The following is a 24,504-nucleotide window of genomic DNA, read 5'->3' as shown; positions in this document are numbered from 1 at the left end:
TGGGGAGGTGGTGGCGTAGTGGTAATGTCACTAGACTAGTAACCCAGAGCCCCAGGCTAATGCTCCGGGGGTACGGGTTTGAAACCCACCACGGCAGATGGTAGAATTTGAAATCTGTGAATAAATCTTGAACTAAAAGTTAGTCTAATGGTAACCATGAAACCATTGTCGATTGTTGTAAAAATCTATCTGGTTCACTAATGTCCTTTAGGGAGGGAAATCTGCTGTCCATACCTGGTCTGGCCTACATATGACTCCAGACCCACAGCAATGTGGTTTACTCTTAAATGCCCGAGCAAGCTACGAAGTTGCATCAAACCGCTACAAAGTCTAAGAAAAGGAATGAAACCAGACAGACCACCTGGCATTGACGTAGGCCCCACTAATGACAACGGCAAACTCAGCCCTGTTGAACCTGCAAAGTCCTCCTTACCAACATCTGGGGGCTTGTGCCAGAATTGAGGGAGTTGTCCCACAGACTAGCCAAGCAACAGCCTGAGATAGTCATATTTATGGAATCATAACCTTACAAACAATATCCCAGACAGCACCACCATCCCTGGGTATGTCCTGTCCCACCAGCAGGACAGACCCAGCAGAGGTGGCGGCACAGTGATATATAGTCGGGAGTGAGTTGCCTTGGGAGTCCTCAGCATTGACTCCGAACCCCATGAAGTCGCATGGCATCGGGTCAAACATGGGCAAGGAAACTTCCTGCTGATTACCACCTACCACCCTCCCTCGGCTAATGAATCAGTGTTTCTCTGTGTTAACCACTAATTGGAAGAAGCACTGAAGGTAGCAAGGGCACATAATGTACATGGGTGGGGCACTTCAATGTCCATCACCAACTCAAAACTGGGCATCTATGAGGCGCTGTGGGCCATTAGTAGCAGCAGAATTGTATTCAACCACAATTTGTAATGTCATAGCCCAGCATATCCCGCACTCTACCATTGCTATCAAGCCGGGGAGCCAACCCTAGTTCAATAGAGAGTGTAGGAGGGCATGCCAGGAGCAGCACCAAGCATACCTCAAATGAGGTGTCAGCCTGGTGAAGCTACAGAACAGGACTACGTGCATGCCAAACAGCGGAAGCAGCATGTAATAGAAAGGGCTAAGCGATCTGTTACAGCCAGGTGCGGAGGGGGTTGCAGGCTCCCCTCGCGTCTTTCCTCCTCTTTGACCACAACAGGGTTTAATCCTTTTATGCAGTGGTTGTGCTGACCACCTCTGAGTGTTTTACCTTTTACCTTTATTGTGATTGTGAAAGAACCAATTGGACAGGTTTTCTTGAGTTTAAACAAGAGGTAAGTTTATCATAACACTCTAACCCGATTTAAAAATATGCTACACATTCATATGAGAATCTCACACAAATAGATTGCAGAAGGAAAAATAGATTTGGTGGTTGGATTAAAGTCCAGAATAAATGGATCTTAAATACACAGTCTGTAAAGCAGATGATCCGGTAGTCATTGGCTGAAGCTGTATTCTTGAAGTCCTCACTGGTCAAAGAGCAAAGCTTTGCTCAGGGTTTGCTTGAAGGCAGAATTGCAGTTGGCTCTCTTCCCCTTGTCGCTGGCTGTAGCAGTTTGTAGGCTTAGAGGGTCCCCCAGTCGCAGATGGTTTTCAAACTTTGTTTTCTGGGGAAAGAAAGAAAGAGAAAGGGAAGCATGCAGCTTTCTGCCGCTGCACACTTTGTTACTGCTTGCCTCTTTTTCCGTGTAACAACTCCCAGTTTCTTCCGAGATGGACAGATAATCACATGGTTCTCTCAATCCCCTTTGTTTTTAATGAGGTCTTTTGGAACCTTCCAATGAAATTCAAGGTTCCACACACCCCGGGATGCCAGTTCACACTTGGAAGGGGTTGGCTCTTTCAAAGTCAATGTGTGAGGATTGATTGCTGTGCTAATGAAGCCCTTTTAGATAATTCAATCAATTAGAACAAACAATTGTCCTGGCTGCGCTTCTTGTTAGACTTTTTGTCTCCAGTTCAATCACCTGGTGTTTCAGGTGTAAGTTGCAGTGGCCATCTTGGCTGCTAGTTTTTAAAAAGTTACTGTCGGATTTTTTTCTATGAAAAGTGTAAGTTTCCAACCAATGAAATTGATATTTCTAATTTATATAGGGTTTTTTTGACAGATCCCACAACCAGTGGATTAGATCTAAGCTCTGCAGTCCTGCCACATCCAGTCATGAATGGTGGTGGACAATTAACCAACTGAAAGGAGGAGGAGGCTCCACAAATATCCCCATCCTTCGTGCATCAGACAAGGCTGAAGCATTTACATCCATTTTCAGCCAGAAGTGCTGAGTAGATGATCCATCTCGGCCTCCTCCTGAGGTCCCCAACATCACAGATCTTTAGCCAATCCAATTCACTCCCTGTGATATCAAGAAATGGCTTAAGACACTGGATACCTCAAAGGCTATGGGCCCTGACAACATTTTGGTAATAGTGCTCCCCTGGCCAAACTGTTCAGGTACAGCAACAACACTGGCAACTACCCGGCAATGTGGAAAATTGCTTAGGTATGTCCGGTGCACAAAAAGCAGGACAAGTCAAAGCAGGACAAGTCCAACCCGGCCAATTATGACTCCATCAGTCTCCTCTCGAACATCAGGAAAGTGATGGAAGGGGTCTTTGAAAGTGCTATCAAGAAGCATTTGCTCAGCAATAACCTGCATATCGATGCTCAGTTTGGATTCTGCCAGGGCCATTCAGCTCCTGCCCTCATTACAACCTTGGCCCAAACATATATAGAAAAGCTGAACTCAAAAGGCGAGGCGTGAGTGGCGACCCTTGACATCAAGGCAGCATTTGACCGAGTATGGCATCAAGGAGCCCTAGCAAAACTGGAGTCGATGGGATTCAGGGGAAAAGCTCTCCACTGATTGGAGTCATACCTAGCACAGAGGAATGTAGTTGTGGTTGTTGGAGGTCCCCCAGGACATCATTGTTAGGAGTTCCTTAGGGTAGTGACCTCGGCCCAACCATCTTCAGCTGCTTCGTCAATGCCCTTCCCTCCATCGTAAGGTCAGAAGTGGGGATGGTTGCTGATGATTGCATAATGTTCACCATTCGTGACTCCTCGATACTGAAGCAGCCCATGTTTGTATGCAGCAAGACCTGGACAACATCCAGGCTTGGGCTGATAAGTGGCAAGTAACATTCGTACCACACAAGTGCCAGGCAATGACCACCTCCCCTTGACGTTCAGTGGCATTACCATTGCTGAATCCCCCACTATCAACATCCTGGGGGTCACCAGTAACCAGAAACTGAACAAGACCAGCCGCATAAGTGCTGCATCTACAAGAGCAGGTCAGAGACTGGGAATTCTGCAGGAGTAACTCGCCTCCTCTCTCCCCAATGCCTGTCCACCATCTACAAGTCAGGAGTGTGATGGAATACTCCAACAACACTCAAGAAGCTCAACACCATCCAGGACCAAGCAGCCTGTTTGGCACCCCATTCACCACCTTCAGCATTCACTTCCTCCACCATCGACACAGTGGCAGCAGCATGTACCATCTACAAGATGCACTGCAGCAACTCACCAAGGCTCCTTCGACAGCACCTTCCAAACCCACGGCCTCTACCACCTAGAAGGTCAAGGGGAGCAGATGCATGGGAACACCACCACCTACAAGTCACACACCATCCTGACATGGAACTATAATCGCCATTCCTTCACCGAGGCTGGGTGAAACTCTTGGAACTCCCTTCCTAACAGCACTTTTGGTGTACCTACACCCCAAGTACTCCAGCCGTTCAAGAAGGCAGCTCACCACCACCTTTTCAAGGGCAATTAGGGATGAGCAATTACTGCTGGCCTAGCCAGCAACATCCACAAACGAAAAAAAAATGGAATTTGTGGTGGGAACCGAAGGCAATGGCATTGGTCTTCCTAATATTTAATTGAAGAAAATTTCTGCTCATCCAGTATTGGATGTCAGACAAGCAGCATGCCATCAGAGACAGTGGAGGAGTCGAGAGAGGTGGTGGTAAGGTTGAGCTGGGTGTCATCAGCGTACATGTTGGATCTGAGATGTATTCTGATGCTGCTGAGGGTGCAGGTAGATTAGAAATAGGGGACCAAGGATCGATCCTTAAGGGACACCAGAGGTAACGATGCTGGAACAGGAAGCAAAGCTGTTACAGGTGTTGCTCTCTCTACAACTGGATAGACAAGAATGGAACCAGGTGAGGGCAATCCCACCCAACTGATCAACAGTGGAGAGGCATTTGTGGAGGATGGTGTGGTAAGTGTGTCAGAGGTTGCAGGCACGTTAAGAAGGATAAGGAGGGATAGTGCACCATGGGCATCGTAACACAGGATGTTATTTGTGCTATTTCAGTGCTGCAACAGAGGTGGAAAACTGAGTTGGAGACATTCAGACATGGTGTTGGAGGAAAGATTGGCACAGATTTGAGGGGAAACAGAGGCTGGAGATGGGGTGCTATTTTGCAAGGGCAATGGGGTCAAGGGTGTGATTTTTGAGGTGTGGGGTGATGGTAGATTTGAAAGGAGAGCGGACAGTATCAGGCTGTCGACAGTATCAGACAACATGGGGACCGGAAAAGAAAAGTTGGGTGGTCAGTAGTGTGGTGGGAATAGACTTGAGAATAGGAGGTGGATCTTATGGACAATCAACTCTGAGGGCTTGAGGTTCACACCAGTTTGAGTTAAAAAGAAAAAAAGACTTGCAGTCATGCCAATTATGTCTCTGAGGAACAGCTCGAACTGCTTCCACCTCCAATTTTAAAATGTATTGTCCATCAAGCGGACAAATACAGCAGCCATATTGCACACCAAGATCACATAGGGTTATAGTTCAAGCCAGTGACCCAGAATCAGTGCTGATGATGGGTCATTAGCATGAAATGTTAACTGTTTCTTCCTGCAGATGCTGCTGACCTGCATGTTCCCTCATTTTCTGTTATTTATATGGTAACATCCTGTGTTATGATGCCCATGGTGCACTATCCCTCCTTATCCTTCTCAACGTGCCTGCAACCTCTGACACACTTACCACACCATCCTCCACAAATGCCTCTCCACTGTTGATCAGTTGGGTGGGATTGCCCTCACCTGGTTCCATTCTTGTCTATCCAGTTGTCGATAGAGCAACACCTGTAACAGCTTCGCTTCCTGCTCCAGTATCATTACCTCTGGTGTCCCTTAAGGATTGATCCTTGGCCCCCTATTTCTCATCTACCTGCACCCTCAGCAGCATCATTTGCAGTATTTTGCATTTGTACTATATAAAAGCAATTTAATTTATTCTTTGAGACATTTGTGCTGCCAATGGAGTGAAACTGATAGTATTGGTTACAGTAAAATTCCAGTCTTATGTTTTCTCTTCTGCCACTTTTGCAATGACCATTGTAAACTGTCTACTCAAAACAAAAAATCAGCACATCTTCCACACATGCAGAAAGTGTTAAGTCAGACTGTTTCCTATTTGGTACCACTAACCTGTGGGTAAGAAATGTATTCCTGTTGGCCTTGAGAACCTAGCAAAGTTAGCATAATTTTGAACCTAATCTTGTGTAGCCCCGCTGAAGGGGATGAATTTCCTTTGTTGTGATTAACTGGAATTAATGTGCAAGGGACGAATTATTGGATGTGACTGTCATATTTGTGTTGCCAGCCAGAGCTCTGGGACTGAAATTAGCACAGAATGTTTGATAAAACTGCCAGTGGTATTTTATTCTCTTTTTATGAGGTCATTGTTTGCCATCATATGGCCTGTAAGAAAATAAATTGCATCATAGCTAACTTTATTTTTGTGCTGCGTTGTCATTGGCATTTCAGTGAAGTATAATGTATGAAATTTTCATGCAGCTTGATAAGCTGTGTGTGCTTATGTTTTCACAGTAGTGGCTTGGGTCGTTTTTATATTGGCTCAGTTCGAAGACTTCTAGGTTCTGTCAAATGTAAATTGCTTGGAGAGTGTGAAATGATGGTGGATAGAGATTGTCGCAAGTCTCTACTGGTGACAGATGTTGAAAGAGATGAATTAAGAATATTGCGCTCCTTTAGGCAAATTGCTAGAGGGTGACTTGAGCCTGTAGAACTGCACCCAGCAAGAGCCAGTGCTTTTCTGGATGCAGGTGCACAGGTCAACTCTGAGCTGTGTATAGGGGAGCGAAAGTGGAAACAGTTTTCAATTTGAAATTACTTATTTTGAATGATCTTAATTCAAATTGTGCAACAGCAAACCTATCTCCTGACTCTATTTTATTAAAATTGCTTAATTTGTATTGTATTGGATAATTCAGGAGTTTTTTTCCAGTAAAAGTGACTGAATTAACAAGAGTAGACTGTAGAGACAGAGTTGTGAGCTCTGCACCTGTACCTTTGCTGTGCCCACTTAGGTGTACATGGGGAAAACAATTTCAAACTGATTGTGGACTCTCATTGCAGGTACTGAATGAAGCAGTGGGTGCCCTGATGTACCACACCATTACATTAACAAGAGAGGACCTCGAGAAATTCAAAGCACTTCGAATTATTGTCAGGATCGGCAGTGGCTACGACAACGTCGACATCAAATCGGCTGCAGATTTGGGTAAGGGGTTGGTCTGCAGTCCACTTAGAGTTGCAAGGTGGAGGAGAATTGAGGCGACTCCCAACAAAACGGTGATCACCAGACTATTGTGCTGCCCTAGTGATTAGTCATATGGTGGCTGATGGACGCCTTGTTAATGCACAGTGCAGTCAATATGGCAGATGCGTGTCCTGTTCGATGTATCTGAGGGTTGCTCAGTGTACCAAATTTGTATTATCTGTTGATTTTCATGACTAACATTGATTTAATTGTGACTGTTATTCCCCTGTTGCTGCATTCAGTGTTTTCCCCTATAGCACTGACTTTTTCTTCATCTTGGGGTGGCATACTGGAGCTCTGTGTTATACCTTCGAATGGTGAGAGACGACCTTTCGTCCTCCGTTTGGCCTGACGGGTGAGTTCCAGATCTTGCCCCACTATTGGGAGAGGGGATGAGTGCACAATGAGGGAATTCCCAGTAGGAAAGGTAAGATTTAAACAGACTTTTGCCCAGGTACCATTGACACAATTCTGTTTAGCACCTTGGAGCAAGTCCACTGCAAGCCCTCCTGGCTAGTGTAGATTTTGAACAGATTGTCTGGAAATCTCAGCGCTATCCAGCTAAACTTGCCACTACTAGCACTGTCCGCTCTTTGTAGTCCAACCACTTAGGGTATCGTATGAAAATGTCCATGCTGGCCAAAACTGAATCTGTACTCCAGCAGTACACTGCTCCTTAGTGAGCAGTAATATCGCACACAGCAATTATCGTAAAATTCAACGAGCAGTGATTAAGGCACAGCATCTGACACGAGAGTGTGGAGCAGTCACTTTGTTTAATCATGGAACCTAATGGCTATATAGAAAAGAAAATTGTAGAATGCCACCAACAAAAACCTATTTGAAATGGCCTAGAGTTTATTAACTTTTTCATGTTCTCTTGATGCTTTAACACTTTGCTCTTTGCCTTTCCTCTCCCCAGCCAGTTCAAGGTGACATTCATACTTGCTGCAACAAGGTTCAATAGGGTATAGCACAGATTCACGAGGATGCTGCCTGTTATGAGGAAATATAAATACAAAGAAATTGGTTTTATTTTCATTTCATTGCCCCATAATCTCTGTTTTAATCATGTTTCAAATTATGAAAAGATGAGGCACAGTAGTAGCAGACTTTTAATTTGAGGGATCAAAAAAAGAGTAGCCATTGACGCAAGATTACATGCAAGAAATTTAGAGCAGTAGACAGGAGAAACTTTGTCCACGGAAAGTTGATGCTATAGAATTCACTTCCAGGATTGCTGGTTGATACAGAAGCTATGTCAACATTCAAGATTAGCTAGATGGGTGGATGAAGGAAAAGGGGTTGAAGAGATCCGAGAGCAGGGCAAGTAAATGTGACCAGAACTATTTGCTGGACTGTGTTTTTCTGAGTAGCCTAATTTTGTGTTGTAACTGGAATGTATTTGGAGTGGCAGCAAATGGTAGGGACTGGCAGCAACATTGTGGGGAGCGAGGAGTTTACATCCAGGTTTTGTCTTTGTAGGCTGAATAGCCAAATTTCCTGTCTGGAGGCTGTAGATTGAACACCCCTAGCCTGTTCGGGGCAACATGGTGGGGAGCACTACATTGTGGGTAACCTGTGCAACACATTACTTAGCAGTGCCTGATATTGTGCAGATGGAGCTCAGTTCTGTGCCTAACCCGCTCTGTTTGCTTGTATGTGGTTGGTGCAATACAGTATGAAAAGGGGTCCATTCCCCAGCACTGACGTCCCCTGGCTTAAATTAAAAGATTTGTTAACTCCAACTGAGAAGTTTTCCCATCCCAATTAGTAATGCTAGTGAAGTTGACTTGATTGATAACATTGATAGGGAATATGGTAATCTGATAACTGGCAAGATTACGGGCATTTAGTGGTAATGTTTAATTTACGACTCCTTTCTTCCATGCTACAGGGATTGCGGTGTGTAACATTCCCTCATCATCGGTAGAGGAGACGGCAGACTCGACACTGTGTCACATATTGAACCTTTACAGACGATCAACGTGGCTCCACCAGGCTTTGCGAGAGGGGACAAGGGTGTCGAGTGTTGAACAAATCCGAGAAGTAGCGGCAGGAGCAGCTCGAATCCGTGGAGAGACTCTGGGCATCATTGGCCTGGGTATGTTAGAGGGATGTTGCATAACTATTACTCCCTCCCTCTCCCCACCCGCTTCTCTCCCTTTTCTGCAGGTCATCTTATAACTCTGTGGGCGTTGGTGCTAACGTGTGGAAAAGAAATTGCAGAAGTGCTTTGCAGGTCAGACAGCATCTGTGGAGAGAACAGATGATTTGATGTTTTGAGTGTGGACTCTGTCAAAACTGAAAGATATTACTAACAGCTTTTAAAATGGAGCAGAATAAGGGGAAAAGACTCCCACCCACACCCCATCTCCCCCACCCCAGCTGAATAGCTTGAGCCTGCAAAGTGCTTAAGTGGAAAGGGGTTGATTTAATGGCTTATGTAATAGCATGAGATAATAGGTATAAAATGAGAAATCAATGACACATCCACACGCAGAATATGTGAATAGTTCAAAGGGGTGGAGGATAGGCAGGTAGAAACAAGCATTCAAAAGTGGCTAAGCAAAAGCAGCTTCTTGCAGCCAAGGACCCTAGTGGAAAAAACGACAGTTAAACAGAAGGATGCAGACCACCTCGCCAGCATAGTGTTCTGATCGGTCATGCCCTTTGCTGCATACTTGGTCTCCTGTGGTTACTAGATGGTGGTCAGTGACCAATCCTACCCCAACTTCTACCCCAGCTGAGCTCGGCTAACTCCACACAGGCCTGCAATTGTCGCTGGGACTTCTTGTTCTGTGCATTTTCCCAACTTGGCCATCAAGGTGGAGTGGTATTTCTTTTTAATAGACGAGGGTGAAAATGTCTCATGTGACCCTTTTCTGTTGCAGGCCGTGTTGGGCAGGCAGTGGCTTTGCGGGCGAAAACTTTTGGATTTAATGTGATTTTCTATGATCCGTACCTGCCAGATGGAGTGGAAAAGTCACTTGGCCTCCAGAGAATAAGCACCTTACAGGACCTGCTGGTTCACAGTGACTGTGTGACCCTGCACTGCAGTCTAAATGAGCACAATCACCATCTCATCAATGACTTCACCATCAAACAGGTAGAGGGCAGGGTCTTGTGCATTACTATGTTTGTATGTCATGCAAAAAAAACACTTAATTCATGTGTGATACCCTTGGAGATACTTGTATTGTTTAAATGCAAGTGTGATATTGGTACATTTTCTGAATTTTTTTTTTTAAAACACAAAATCCCTAAATTTCTGTCAAATGAGAATAAACATTAGGTGATTTAGCTTCAGGGAAGGTTTTTATATTCATTCTCGAAATGTGGACATCACTGTAAAGGCAGGCATTTATTGGCATTTCCTAAAGTCCTCCTTGAACTGCTGAAAGAATGGTTTTATTTTTTTGTAGCAGTTCGGTACAAATGATCTTGCTAGGCCTCTTCAGACTGTTAAGAATCAACTATGTTGATGTGTGACTAGAGTCAGACCAGGTAAGGCCATCAGGTTTCCTATCCTAATGGACGTTAGTGAACCAATTGAGCTTTTACAACAATCTAACAGCTTTGTGATCACTTTGATTTTTATTTCCAGAATTTTTGTTAAACTGAATTCAAATACTTGAACTGCCATAGTGGGGTTTAAACTCTCATTTTCTGGATTATTCCAGCAATGTACCCATACTAAGCTGAGACTTCTACCCACAGCATAATCACCTGATGATCTCCTGTAGCTCAATTACTAATTGAACCATACAGACTGTGGAAATCGCAAGTTTGGTCCCTTATCTGTACTGAGTTAACTAACCTCATGTGCAAGTTGACAGTTTGGAAAGAGGGCGCTGCACTTAGTCTTCATGCCCATAATGCATCATTGACCACTAATGCCATATCTGTCAGAATTATCTGTTACCACTGTGTCCATTACTATTTTTGTAATTTAATAGATTGTTGAAATCAGTTAATTGAATACTCAATGAATTGCCAAATCGCTAATTGAAAATTAGGTAGTTTGTGAAATCAGTTAATTGAATAGAGATTATATGATGTCTAAATCACTCCCTCTTGTTGGCAATTAATTCTTTATAGGCGCAGTCTGAGTTTTGAATAGCATTAATTCTGTTTGGGTCTCTCCTGCTGACACTAGCTGTCAGTTCAGATGGTAACTATTTAGTGTCATTGAATGCATAAGGACTTTCATAGAAGTTGATTGTGTCATCTGGTTTATTGAGCAGTAATCTGTACATCTATCTCCATTATATATTCCAGTGCGTTATTGTGTTTCAGTTGGCTGATTTGGCTGTACAGTTAGTTGCTTCATTTTATGTTAAATTAATTCATAGATTAGATGCAAACTAGTTCTATCAGTGTCACTCTTCAGGTGTAATGTTGTATTGCTTCTGTTACTGATATTGTGAATCTGACCCATAGATGCGTCAGGGGGCATTCCTGGTGAACACAGCACGAGGGGGGCTGGTGGACGAGAAAGCACTGGCCCAGGCGCTGAAGGATGGACGAATACGAGGGGCTGCTTTAGACGTTCACGAATCAGAACCTTTCAGGTGAGGTAACGCACGTAGGATGACATTTTAAAAGGGAGGGGAGGTGGGTTGGTCAAGACCGGGTAGCATGCATGATTGGCTTCCTTGAATTATATTGGTTGTCTGTTGGGGAAGAGAGAGTGATTAGGAAGAAGTGGAACAAGAATATTTTTCTCCCCCAACACCTGTCTTCCTCCCCACCAGTGCCTGTGAGTATTTAAGCTCGGCAGATTAGGATGATCCCAGGATTCGGTCCCCTTCTGTACTGAGTTAACTAAACTCGTCTGGAGTAGCACTTAGAATTGGCCTTGGGACCCCAGGAATAAAGAGGGTGGAAAGCTGAATAGTCATGATCACTATCCAGCAGTTGCTGCTGGGATTGCATATGTAAATTTTAGTATGAACAGGTTTGGGTTCTTGTAATGCCCTACATGGTCAAATAGCCTGATGCTACTCACTGCCCAAGCTTACAAATGAGTAATAACCACTTAAGTAAGATACTGGGATGCATTTAGGACTTGTGGAGTAATACCCCAGCAGGGAGTCTGCACCTTCAGGAGAGATAGGGAGCAGAAATGTAGTAAGATCAGATGTATGACTGCAAAGTACCAGACTTGGCCCTCAAAGAAGCTATAATCCATTCAAGTAGCTCCTCTGGAGGGAGACAGTTATGAACTGGTCCACTACATGTGCTGTGCAGTTGCTGTACCAGTTACCAGAAAAATGGTGTGTAATAGTGTAAACCCAATGTAATAGTGTAAACCCAAGTGGCCTGCAAGAATAATGTGTTGCAGTGTAGACCCAGACAGATCCAAATGATTGTGTAGCATTGTATAAAGCAATAGTCTGTGAGAATGATGTCGTGTTGAGGGTAAACGTGCAGTTTTATGTTCTCGAGTAAGTTAAATGCAGTCTGTAAAAATGCCTGTTTATAACAAGATATGTTTCCTCGTTAAAACCAAGATTCTGTTTGTAATTTCCATTAAACATCTTGTGGGAATTTTTATTTATATAATGTGCTTTGATATATAAATAAAATATAAACATTATTTCTTCTTTATTATGAAAGAGCTATACTAGACTTGATACAGTAGCGATGGTATCTAGGTCTGGGCCTGAAGTTCCCTTTTATATCAAACTCTCAATTTCGGCCAACCTTTTGAGTGCTGAGCAAAACTCATGGTAAATTACAATTAAGGACAAATCCATGCACTCCACAGTTGAATAGTGTACTGACACGATCAGTGTAATGAGCAAAGAATTTCTAGTTGATGTATGAGAGGGAAGACTGCACGTATGGAACATTACTTCATGTGTTCCTGCCTTCAGGAGTCAACAGTACAAAGACATGGGTAGAAAGAGGGATGAAGTCCTGCAGGAACTATTTTGGGAGCTGGGGAAGAGACCAGCAAGCTGGACCTCAAAGATAGTAATCTCTAGATTATTCCCACTACCATGCGCTAGTGAGTGTAGAAATAGGACGATAGAACAAATGAATATGTGGTTGGAAAGATGGTGCAGGAGGGAGAGCTATGGATTCTTGGAACATTTGGACCAGTTCTGGGGGAGGTGGGACTTGTACAGACAGTGCAGGTTGCACCTGAACAGAGCCGGGGCCAATGTCCTTGCAGGGCTTTGCTAGTGCTATTGGAGAGGGTTTAAACTAACTTGGCAGGTGGATGAGAACTAGGATGTAACACTAGAAAGGAGAAACAAGGTGCACAAAAGATTGGGAGAGACAGCACTAGAGTAAGAAATAGTAAGGCATTAGGTGTGGGCAGTAAGGTCTAAATTAGGTTTACAGTGCATGTATGTCAACACACGGAGGTTGGCTGTATGTGCAGATAGACACGAGGCAATATGTCATTGTGGTAACGGAGTTCCAGCTCAGGGCAGAACTAGGTACCAAATATTGCTGGATACAGTGTGTTGAGAAAAGATGGGGAAAGAAAGGAGGAGTGGTGGCAGCATCGATTTAAGAAAAACATTACAGTACAGGAGAGAGAAGATGCCCTAGAGTGGTCAAGGACAGAAACTATTTGGTTAAAACTAAGAAACAATAAGATATTGTTACGACCGACCACTCAAGTCAAAGCCCCCAATCAAATATACGATTCTGATTGTGGTGGGAGAAAAACACTGTTAATTCAGTCCCGTCCCTCCACAGATTGCCTAACATGTCATTTAGCTTTCCAAATTAAAGAAGGACCCAGCCAAATTGTACCCTCAATTAATCCCCGAATGAGGCTAACCAAACCAGGTGTCTTTAAATCAACAAATTAACTGTTTAATTAGAAAAACTAAATTCGTAAACACTACTAAGATATAAACAGCATTTAAAATAGAAAGAATTAGTGTCCTTGCAGATTTACGCTCCTGCCGGATGTGGAACAGTCCAAGGTTGCTTGAAGTCCTCACTGCCGTCCAATGGGGAAAATAAAAAGGTTCTTCAACAGTAGAACAGTCCATAGTGAGAAGTTGAAATTGATGCCTTCCTTCTCCAGCGATGAATTTCAACAATTAACAGCTTGTAAACACTTTTTAATCAATTTGGCTTTAGAATTTTTGAGGGAGAAAAGATTGTCTCAGTCTAACTTCCCTTCCTTCAGTTTAAGTTATCAGATCTCTGTTTTGGCTTGACTTTGAGTTTTGAAAGAGAATAATAAAGACTAAATTCTCTTCCTTCAGTTTAAATGGCCTTTCAAGTGCTAACACACAGCTATCTCTGTTTCTGCGTTGGAACAATCTGTTTCCACTATAAGTCAGTTCAAAATTAAATTGTAACAATGTGTATCTCGTTCTCTGGTCCTGAATGGCTGTATCCCGGGCAACGAGAATGCACTCTTTGAATCGGTCTCTGAATGGCTGTATCTGGGCAACAAGAATGCATTCTTTGACTCAGTTTTTGGAGCTTGTTGCCTTAAAGCAGTATGGCTCCCTTTCCAGCCATAAAGGCACACCGCATTCTTCCCGGAAAAAATGCTACAGGATCAGGACAGTATCATTACACTACCGGGTGTATCTTATAGCCCACCAACTAGTGGGAATGAGATAGAGGAACAAATTTGCAAGGAAATTAGAGAGGTGCGAAATGGAGTTGTTATAATGGACTTCAATTATCTTAATATAGACTGGGATAGTAATAGTGTAAAGGGCAGAGATGGAGAAGAGTTTCTGAAATGTGTTCAGGAGAATTTTCTTGATCAGTATGTTTCCAGTCCAACGAGGAAGAAGGCATTGCTGAATCTGGTTCTGAGGGATGAGGTAGGTCAAGTGTCACATGGGCAACATTTAGGGGACAGTGATCATATTTATTATGAGGTTTACATTAACTATGGGAAAGGACAAGGAGTAGTCCAGAGTAAACATAATTAATTGGGGGGCGAGCCAATTTCAGAGGAGTGAGAACCGATCTGGCCCAGGGAAACTGGAATCAAAGGTTGGCAACAAAGAGAAGATGGTTCAGGTACTGTCGAGGTTAATTCCCACAAGGGGGGAAGGTATGACAAACAAAGCCATGAATGATAGACAAGAGAAAAAACAAGTAGAAAAAGGGGACAGATGTCAGGTTGATAATACAAGTGAGAATCAGGGTGAATATAGAAAGTTTCAGAGTGGAAGTAAAAAAAGCGAATAAGAGAAGCAAAGCAAGAGTATAAGAGACTGGCACCTAACATAAAACAGAATCCAAAAGTCGTCTTCAGGCATATAAATAGTAAAATGGATGGGGCCATCAAGGGGAATTATGCATGGATGCAGAGGGCATGGCAGAGGTGCTAAATGAGCATATGTCTTTACCAAGGAAGAAAATGCTGCCAAAGTCTCAATCAGTCACAGTGACAGAGGAGGTAGGTAAGACACTGGATGGGCTAAAAATTGATAAAGGAGGTGTTAGGCTATGTATGCAGAATTGCATCCTGGTTCAAAAACGTGTATAAGGATAAGCCTAGCAACTACAGTTTAACCTGGTGGTAGGAAAGATTTTAGAATCGATAATCCAGGACAACATTAACAGTCACTTGGACTGATGTGGATAAATTAAGGAAAGCTAGCATGGATTTGTTAAGGGCAAATTGTATTTAACTAACGTAACGGAGTTTTTTGATGAGGGTAATGTGGTTGATGTGATGTTCGTGGACTTCCAAAAGGTGTTCGATAAAGTGCCACATAACAGGCTTGTCCGCAAAGTTAAAACCCACAGAATAAAAAGGACAGGGCAGCATCGATGCAAAGTTTGCTGAGTAGTGGTGAATGGTTGTTTTTCAGTCTGGAGGAAAGTATACAGTGCTATTCCCCAGGGGTTGGCACTAACACCACTGTTTTTATTCTATATTAATGACCTTGACTCAGTTGTGCAGGGCACCATTTCAAAATTTGCGGATGACACCAAACTTGCAAGTATTGTGAACAATGAGGACGATAGTGATGGACTTCAAGAGGATATAGACAGGCATGTAGCAGATTAAATTTAATGCAGAGAACTGTTAAGCAATACATTTTGGTAGGAAGAACTAGGAGACACAATATAAAATAAAGGGTGCAATTCTAAAAAGAGTGCAGCAGCAGAGAGACCTGGGGGTAAATGTGCACAAATCGTTGAAGGAGGCAGGGCAGGTTGAGGAAGTGATTAATGAAGCATATGGGATCCTTGGCTTTGTAAATAGAGGCATGAAGTACTAAAGCAAGGATGTTATGGTGAACCTTTGTAAAACACTGGTTCAGCCTCAACTGGACTTTTTTGTGTCCAGTTCTGGGCATCACACTTTAGAAAGAATTTAAAGGCATTGGAGAGGGTGCAGAAAAGATTTACGAGAATGGTTTCAAGGGTAAAGAACTTCAGTTACGTGGGTAGATTGGCAAAGTTGGGGCTGCTCTCCTTAGAGAAGGGAAGGTCGAGAAGAGATTTGATAGATGCTCAAAATCATGAGGGTTCTGGGCAGGGTAGATAGAGCGAAACTGTACCCGTTGGCGGAACGGTCGAGAACTAGAAGACACAGATTTGAGATGAATGGCAAAGAACCAAAGGCAATATGAGGAAAACTTTTTTTTAAACAGAACAAGTGGTTAGGACTTGGAATGCACTGCCTGAGAGTGTGATGGAGGCAGATTCAATCGTGGCTTTCAAAAGAGAATTGAATAATGTTTTGAAGAGAAAACTTATGCAGGGCTATGGGGAAAAAGTCAAGGAGTGCGACTGGCTGAGTTGCTCTGAGCTGGCACAGACAGGAAGGGCTGAATGGCCTCTTGTGCTGTAACCATTCTGTGATTTTATGATTCTAGGAGTGAGGAAGAAAACTCTGGGTTTTGAACTTTGGAACAGTTCTAAGCACTTGGCAGGATCAGAAATTTTAATTTGAAATTTAGGAATGAATGTTAACCACAGTGACGGGCAGGTCTGGGTGAGAGCAGGTAACAGACTTCAGTTTCCATGAAGCATCCCCTCCAGCTCTCTTACCATATGCATGTCTGTATTGTGAAATTGTGATTGTATTACTGGAGTTGAAGGAGAACATTTTGGAAATACAAAGCAAGTCCGTTCACAGGTGGAAAAAAAATGACTCATTGCTGTCTACCTCCAAAATATTGCCTGCTTTTTCTCTCCGATTTTTATTTGTTTCCCAGAATTTTTGTTTTTTTTATTTCCAGATTTCTATTTGTTTAATTTATTCTTGTCTTCCAGCTTTAGTCAGGGACCCCTGAAGGAAGCACCAAATCTTATCTGCACCCCACATACTGCATGGTACAGTGAGCAGGCTTCAATTGAAGTGCGAGAGGAGGCGGCTCGAGAGATTCGCAGAGCTATCACAGGTACTGTATTGCTGCATCTTGTGCAAGGGCATTAATGCCTTCAGGAGCAGGAAAGAAAAGTTGGGCGGGACAATGGAGGTCCAGAGCTAGTGCTGTTGTGTGTTACTGATAATGTACTACCTGAATTATCAAATCTGTTTACAATATATTTGTGAGCAATGTTACAAAACTCTACCTCAAGTAATCGATTGCATCAATCACTCGTGTTGAGCTAGTCAAGTACTTATTCTGCCATAAGAGGGCAGTAGTGTGCTTTTGCTGACAGCTTGCAAAGTGTTCTTCTGCCATCCTGTGGTAGTAAAGGAGTGCGGCACAAGCTTCGCCAAAAGTTTGTATCTTCTCTCACCTTGTAGCATTTCATGCCAGTTGGAAATTTTGAAACAACAATAGTAGGTTTTGAAACCGGTTTTCAAATCAAAACTTGCTAAATTTATTTAACAGTTTTGTGTGAAATTCCTCTGCCTATTTTAGTAAAGGTGTAAAACTGCAGATCAGGGAAGTTCATCTAATGTTCATCTTCTGTTACCAATGTCGCATGATTTCAATTCGTAAACCTGCATATGTGTGAAGTATACTGTAGAGTCTTGCAGGATCTGATATGTGCAATTCGATAACGTTCTTGTAACAAAACACAACTTTCTGCGATCACAAGACTGCAGTTTAATTGTAATACTATAAAATTATTATATGCTGCAGTGTATTTTTCTGATCATTTTTATTTAGACTAAATGAGATTCTGGGTGAATGCTACAGTTTAGAACAGGAAACAAGAATTTCAAATGGGTGAGAAAGTTATTTGGGATGTTAAATTAAATAGAAGTAGCTAGTCTGCCTTTCCTTTTCTCTTTCTTCCGTCCCCAAAGCCCCCTCCTAAATAAGAACTGTCTGTTAAACCTTATCTGAGAGGGAGCAGGTGAACATGGTTCTGCCATTGCTAGATTTGTGTCTTTCAGAGAGGTGTATAAGAGTAACCTTGGGTGAATTCCTCATGGAAAGTAGAGGGGTGGAAGACGAGGGGAGTACGGGGACCGTGGGGGCGAACCTGCATCCTATTGACAGTGCCTCAGACTACTGACCTGTGGTTCTGCCTTGCCGCACAAGGTGGATCCTGCATTTGACCAAATACTGACTTTACTGCTGTAGTATTTGCTGTTGTTTGCTTCTCCACAGGCCGCATTCCGGATACCTTGAAAAACTGTGTGAACAAAGAGTATTTGGCAGCAGCTGCTCAGTGGACTGGCATCGACCCCGTGGCCGTACATCCTGAGCTGAATGGAGCAGCTTACAGGTAGGAAAGAGACCTCGTCGCTTATTAGTAATGAGACATTTGGCTGCAAGTACTCACTGCTTTGAAGCCTGGGTAATGCCTGCTGAACCGCCCTACTCATACTATCTATCTTCATCTGAGTGAACAACAATCACAACCTGCAGGTATGTGGTGCTTTTAATGTAGAAAAGTATTGATGAGGTCCCAGGGGTCAGACAAAATGTATGCCAAGCCAAAGGACAGGATATTGTAAAGTGGTGACCAAAAACTTAGTCAGAGTTTAGTGAGAGCATTTTATGCAATTAAAGATTATGTTACATAACTACATTTCTCCAACTTGGGTACAATGAGCTTGGGGCTGTGTACATCCTAGGCTGATTATGCTAATTATTGTGAATGCTGAAATATAAAACCTGTAACATATGAACTCTGTTCAGGTTTTCTTTACAATCTTCTTTTACTGACAACATTAAAGATTTATTTCTGCATTAATTTGCACTCTACACCACAGCAGTGGGTTGCATAGGAACAGGAATCGGCCACTAAGCTCCTTGAACCTGTTCTGCCATTCAGTGAGCTGATTGCTGACCCTTGCCCCATATTCCCTAATACATTTGAATAACAAAAATCTATCAATCTCAGATTTAAAATTAACAATTAATCTACCATCAGTTCTGTTGGTGAAAGAGAGTTCTAAACTTCTGCCGTACCTTGTGCATAGAAGTGCTTCCTAATTTCACTCTTGAAAGGTCTGCCTCTAATTTTTAGACTGCCCCCTATTCCTAAACTCCCCAACCAACCGAAATGATTTCTCTCTGTCTACCCTATCTGTTCCCCTTAACATCTTCAATCAAATCACCCTTTAATCTTCTGAATTTCAGGGAATACACCCTAGTTTGTGTAATCGCTCCTTGTAATTTAACCCTTAGAGTCTGGGTATCATTCTGGTAAATCTACACTGCACTCCCTCCATAGCCAATATAGCCTTCCTAAGGTGTGGTGCCCTGAACTGCTGTCAGTACTCTCAGGTGTGGTCTAGCCAGGGCTTTGTTTAGCTAAAGCATGTCTTCTACCCCTTGTATTTTGGTCCTCTAGATATAAAGGCCACATCCCCCTGTCCACCCCTTTAGTCACCTCTTCAAAAAATGCAGTCAGTTTTGTCAGGCATGACCTACCCTTTACAGATCCATGCTGGCACTCTCTGATCAGCTGAAAATTTTGAGTCATCTATCCTTAGTTATAGATTCTAGTAATTCCCTGATAATAGATGTCAGCTAACTAATCTATAATTTCCCTCTCCCCTTTCTTAAATAGCGAGTGACCTGCACAATTTTCCAATCGAAAGTAATCGTTTCCAAATTGAGAGAACTTTGGGAGATTATAATTAGGGCATCTGCAATGTCCTCACCTGCTTTAAAGCCCTGAAATGGAAACCATCTGGTGCTGGGGATTTGTCACTCTTTATTGCCATTATTTTCTTCATTACTGTTATTTCGCTTACATTAATTTTGGTGAGTCCCTGTCTCTGATTCAATTAGCATGAGCAGTAAACCAATTTTGTTTGTTTTACCATGCTTCATTCCTATAACCCCGAGACCTGCATTGTGTCCTTTTTGTACAAGAGAGATCCTGAAGGCATTCCATTTCTCTTCAGTGTTACTATTATTCCAATCAATCATCCTCTAGCCATTTTGATATCTTTACAAAGTTAACCCTCTTTAAAATCTGGTTCTAACATAAAATTTTCAGCAGCCTTCATTTGGCTGATCAAGTTAAATTTAACACTATGGTTACTTGTCCAGCTTTTCCCTACTTGGAGGTCTGATACTATATTTGGATGCCTAAAAATTAAGTCAGTACCCAATTACCCTTTGTTTCCTTACTAACTTGTTATGTAAAGAACTAATCATATTTACAAATTTTCCAGCTGTTCTAACCTCCATGCTAGATTATTGTTGGACCATTGAATGGCTGGGAAGTTAAAATTTCCCATTTCTCAGATATTTCCGAATTTAATTGCCCTTGTAATTTGTGCCCAGGGTACCTCATCTTGGGTACATCTGATGGCAGTTGGGTTTAAGCTTCACACTAAACACTGGTCTTTTAGCACAAGTTCACAGCATTGTCTGGGCGTTATGCAACACAGGAAATAATGCATTCTATCAGACAGAGACGAGAGTGTCTAATACTGACACTGGATGCAGATGGTTGTGATTGTTGGAGGTCAATCCTCTCAGCTCCAGGACATCACTACAGGAGTTCCTCAGGGTAGTGTCCTAGGCCCAATCATCAGCTGCTTCATCAATGACCTTTCTTGAATCATAAGGTCAGAAGTGGGATGTTCGCTGATTGCACAATGTTCACCATTTGCGACTCCTCAGATATGAAGCAGTCCGTGTAGAAATGCAGCAAAACCTGGACAATATCCAGGCTTGGGCTGATGTGTGGTGCAGATGTTACCTGGCACTTAAGTGCCAGGCGGTGACCATCTCCAACAAGAGAGAATCATAACTGTCTCCCCTTGACATTCAATGGCATTACGATCGCTGAATCCCCCACTGTCAACAACTTGGGGTTACCATTGACCAGAAACTGAACTGGAGTAGCCATATAAATACTGTGGCTATAAGAGCAGGTCAGAGGCTAGGAATCCTGCGGTGAGTAACTCACCACCTGACTCCCCAATTCCTGTCTACCATCTACAAGGCACAAATCAGGAGTGTGATGGAATACTCTTCATTTGCCTGGATGGGTGCAGCTCCAACAACACTCAAAGCTGGACACCATCCAGGACAAAGCAGCCAGCTTGATTGGCACCCCATCCACAAACATTCACTCCCTCCACTACCGATGCACAGTGGCAGCAGTGTGTACCATCTACAGGGTGCACTGCAGAAATGCACCAAGGCTCGTTAGATGCCACTTTCCAAACCTGTGACCTCTACCACCTAGAAGGACAAGGGCAGCAAATGCATGGGAACACCACCACCTGCAAGTTCCCCTCCAAGCCATACACCAGCCTAACTTGGAACTATATCACCATTCCTTCACTGTCACTGGGTCAAAATCCTGGAATTCCCAAAAGCACTGTTGTACCTACAGCACATGGACTGTAGCAGTTCAAGAGGCAGCTCACCACTAGCCAGTGACACCCACATCCCATGAACGAATTTTTTAAAAAAAAAAGTCCCTTTGCACATGTGAACTTGTTGGTGCGTATTGCTTAGTCCCACACTGCAGTCATTGAGCAAGCTATCCAGGGTGAAGCTTATGACTGTTTCTTTGTATAATGCAGTTTTGTTGCTGAGCTTAGTTCTCCTGTACTTGGATGGTTTGTTAATGGTTCTTTCATTCATTGCAGATTCCCAAGTGGAGTGGTCGGGGTAACGGCAGCAGGCATCCCAGCGGCTGCAGTCGAAGGAATTGTAGCAGGTGCCATCCCCATGCAACATGGGATGCCTTCAGTAGCCCACCCTTCGCACACGCCATCCCCAGGCCAGACAGCCAAATCAGAACCTGACAGAGAGATCCCAGCTGACCAATAGCAGCTCTCGAGAAGAAAAGAAATGGCATTCCTCACCTTTTGACCTTTAACCTTCCACTAGGAAGTAGCCCTGAAGTTCACAGCAAAAAAAAACTGGGACTACAAAGTGTAGTTTATGCAGTAAAACAGAAGCAAAGTGTGGAGTCTTACTGCATTTCCAATTGACGTCTGTAATTCTGTGACCTTGTATGAAAAGGAAAAAAAAAACCTTGTAGTACCTCAAGTCAGCCATGAATGTACTCTGTCTGTGTACAGTTTTGTAGAAGCCACAGATTTGTTTAGCTGTGAATATACTTTTTAAAAAGAAAAAGTGAAAATATACAATACTTCCTACTTTTGCATATGGAGATGCTTTGTCAGTGCACAAGATTCTCAGGCGAAAAAAAATAACTTCATGATTTTATTGTCTTCATTTACTTGGTGACTTGCGCCAAGTCCCTTCAGAGTCTTTGTTAACAGCAGCTATAGAGGTACGGGGAGCCCCCCTCGGGTAGCTGCTGTTCTCCCAGTTACAGTATCTGGTGGAAGATGCATTGTATCTGAGGACAGAAACTAGACTCTGCTTTCTGACCTCACCTAACCCCTCCCCTGAAAAGAAAGTGTATAATGCTTCTGGTATGTTCATAGTTCAACCTGACTCAATTTAAAGTATGGTTGACATCCACCTACTATTTCTCCAATTAAAAAGAGGACCTGGGGCAGTCTTTTTCTGACACGTTTTTGCCCCCCCCCCCCCCCCCCCCACCACCATCCATCATCAGCCCACCCCATTATCTGTTCTATCTTTCCTTCTGCCAACTTATTCACACCTTTTCCTGCCACCACCCCTCACTTCCCACCCTCAATAAATGCAATCACTCGACTAGAAATGGGTTTCATTAAATAAGCAGCACTGAGCTTCTTTTGGCTTCTTGCATGGAGCGTCAGTAATGTGTGTGGATTAAGTGACTCCTCCGGAAATGGGAGGTTGGCCTTTCTGCTTTATCTCAATTTGAAAATATTTATTTAAACCCCATTATTAGAGTCTGATTCTGTAAGCATTAAATCTGTTGGCACACTCTAACATAGCAATAGAACTTTGCATCAGGTGCGCCTGAAGGGACTTGAAGCAACTGTATTATCTTTGCACCATGAATTTTCACAAAATACCTTTTTAACATTAAAGGGGAAAGAACCCAAGGTTTTTTTTCTTCTGTTTAGAATGAGAATTTATAATGTCAAGTTGTAATGTGAAGTAGAATCCAGATTAGGAACTCAACCTAAATCATTTTGTTGTGCTGTTACAGCCATTGATACTGTGAGTCCCAGCGTCCAATTGCTGAATATGTTTTTAATCTCTTTCTCATACACCTTGCTCCTTGATTTTTTTTTCGTTAGAAACAATCATGTTTGTGGCTGTAATCATTGGTATGAAATATTTTAATAAAACCAACAACAAAAAGAAAAAGAACTTGACGACCTTCCAGGCAGTTACTGTATTGGTTATGTGAAGCAAGCAGTAATTTTCATTGTAATCTGGAAAAGAGAAAGTTGCTAATCATGAGATGTGTATATAAAATTGTCCTTTTATCTTCCAAACTCAGTTACGTGTCCTAGAACATGCATCCTAGAATGCATTGCTGAAAGGGTGGTGGAAGTATATTCAATAGTAACTTTCAAAAGGGAATTGATATACTCTAAAAAGGAACAATTGGCAGGGCTGTGGGGTAAAAGAGGAGTGGGACTAATTGGATAGTTCTTGCAAAAAGCCAGTACCAGCACAATGGGTTGCTTGACCTCTTTCCATGCTGTATGATTCTAACAAGTATTTTTAGGGATGGGAAAAAGTTACTAGGTTCATAAAAGCTGTGCTCTTTTAATCTCAAATCCACTCAGATTCATTTTTAACTTATACCAGCATCTATGTTTTCTGTGTCCCCTTCTTTCCATGTCTGTGTGTTTGTCCCTCTCTCCCTGGAGCCACTTTTTTGGATAGGGATGTGTTGACTTCATCTCAGCGCTGTTTTGTTCTCTTTACCATAGCCCTAAAGTTGGAATTACGAACACATGATTGGTGTAACTTGTCAACTCTCTGGAGATCTGTAAGTAAAATGTTCACCTGGTGGGAGAAGGGAGGTTTGGGGATTTTTGCCCCATAACACCAGCCCTCTTTGTGGAGTGTAAATTATGTGTAATGGAGTTCAGGCCCCTGCCTGAAATGTCCATTTACACTGAGTTTGGGAGCATGAGCTGAAAAGCAGCAGAATAGACTGGGAGTGACCTTGGAGTACGTATCTTAGGTGGTTCTCCGTGTGTGCATATAACCCAGACCTGGGTAATTGATTTAAACCTGCTTCCAAAATATATAGAGGTTTTTTTCAGGGTCTCCAATCACTCAGCTCCTGAAGGTGCTGACTTGTGCATATAGCTGGCTGAATGTCATTAGCCACAGTATCTCACCAAAGTGGCTGATCTTCATACTTAGTGAGTGTTTGCTGGTTGACTTGGTGGGAGGGTAAGATTCAGAACTAATCCTGATCCTGTCTTCACCCAACTGATTCCACCACGCCCACCCCATCCCCTGCCAAGCTGTAATCAACTAACTCAGCAGAGGGCAAATGAAGCCCAGTCACTGACATTGGATGGAATATTTACCTTATGACTTGAGAGCCTCCAGAGACATCAGTTACAAGAGACAGGGTGACAATATCCAGAGTGAAGATACATTAA

The 24,504-nt window shown here is 42.9% G+C and overlaps 1 protein-coding gene across 5 annotated transcripts in view; it reads left to right on the top strand.

The window, feature by feature from the left end:
* The window catches only part of LOC137375802 (C-terminal-binding protein 1-like), a 108,603-nt gene extending 85,358 nt beyond the window's left edge, over positions 1–23,245 (top strand). For all 5 annotated transcript variants that reach the window (XM_068043273.1, XM_068043275.1, XM_068043271.1 and 2 more), the window contains 7 exons: positions 6,440–6,584; positions 8,521–8,727; positions 9,518–9,732; positions 11,067–11,197; positions 16,857–16,984; positions 18,155–18,272; positions 21,613–23,245. In XM_068043273.1, the coding sequence (XP_067899374.1) occupies positions 6,440–6,584; positions 8,521–8,727; positions 9,518–9,732; positions 11,067–11,197; positions 16,857–16,984; positions 18,155–18,272; positions 21,613–21,796 (1,128 nt within the window). In that variant the 3' untranslated portion in view covers positions 21,797–23,245. The remainder of the gene's footprint in view (positions 1–6,439; positions 6,585–8,520; positions 8,728–9,517; positions 9,733–11,066; positions 11,198–16,856; positions 16,985–18,154; positions 18,273–21,612) is intronic.
* The last annotated feature ends 1,259 nt before the right edge of the window (positions 23,246–24,504 follow it).

Source organism: Heterodontus francisci, chromosome 12, assembly GCF_036365525.1.
Source record: "Heterodontus francisci isolate sHetFra1 chromosome 12, sHetFra1.hap1, whole genome shotgun sequence".
NCBI classification, from domain to species: Eukaryota; Metazoa; Chordata; class Chondrichthyes; order Heterodontiformes; family Heterodontidae; genus Heterodontus; species Heterodontus francisci.
Note: the sequence above shows the minus strand (reverse complement) of the source record. Positions and strands in the feature narration are given on the sequence as shown.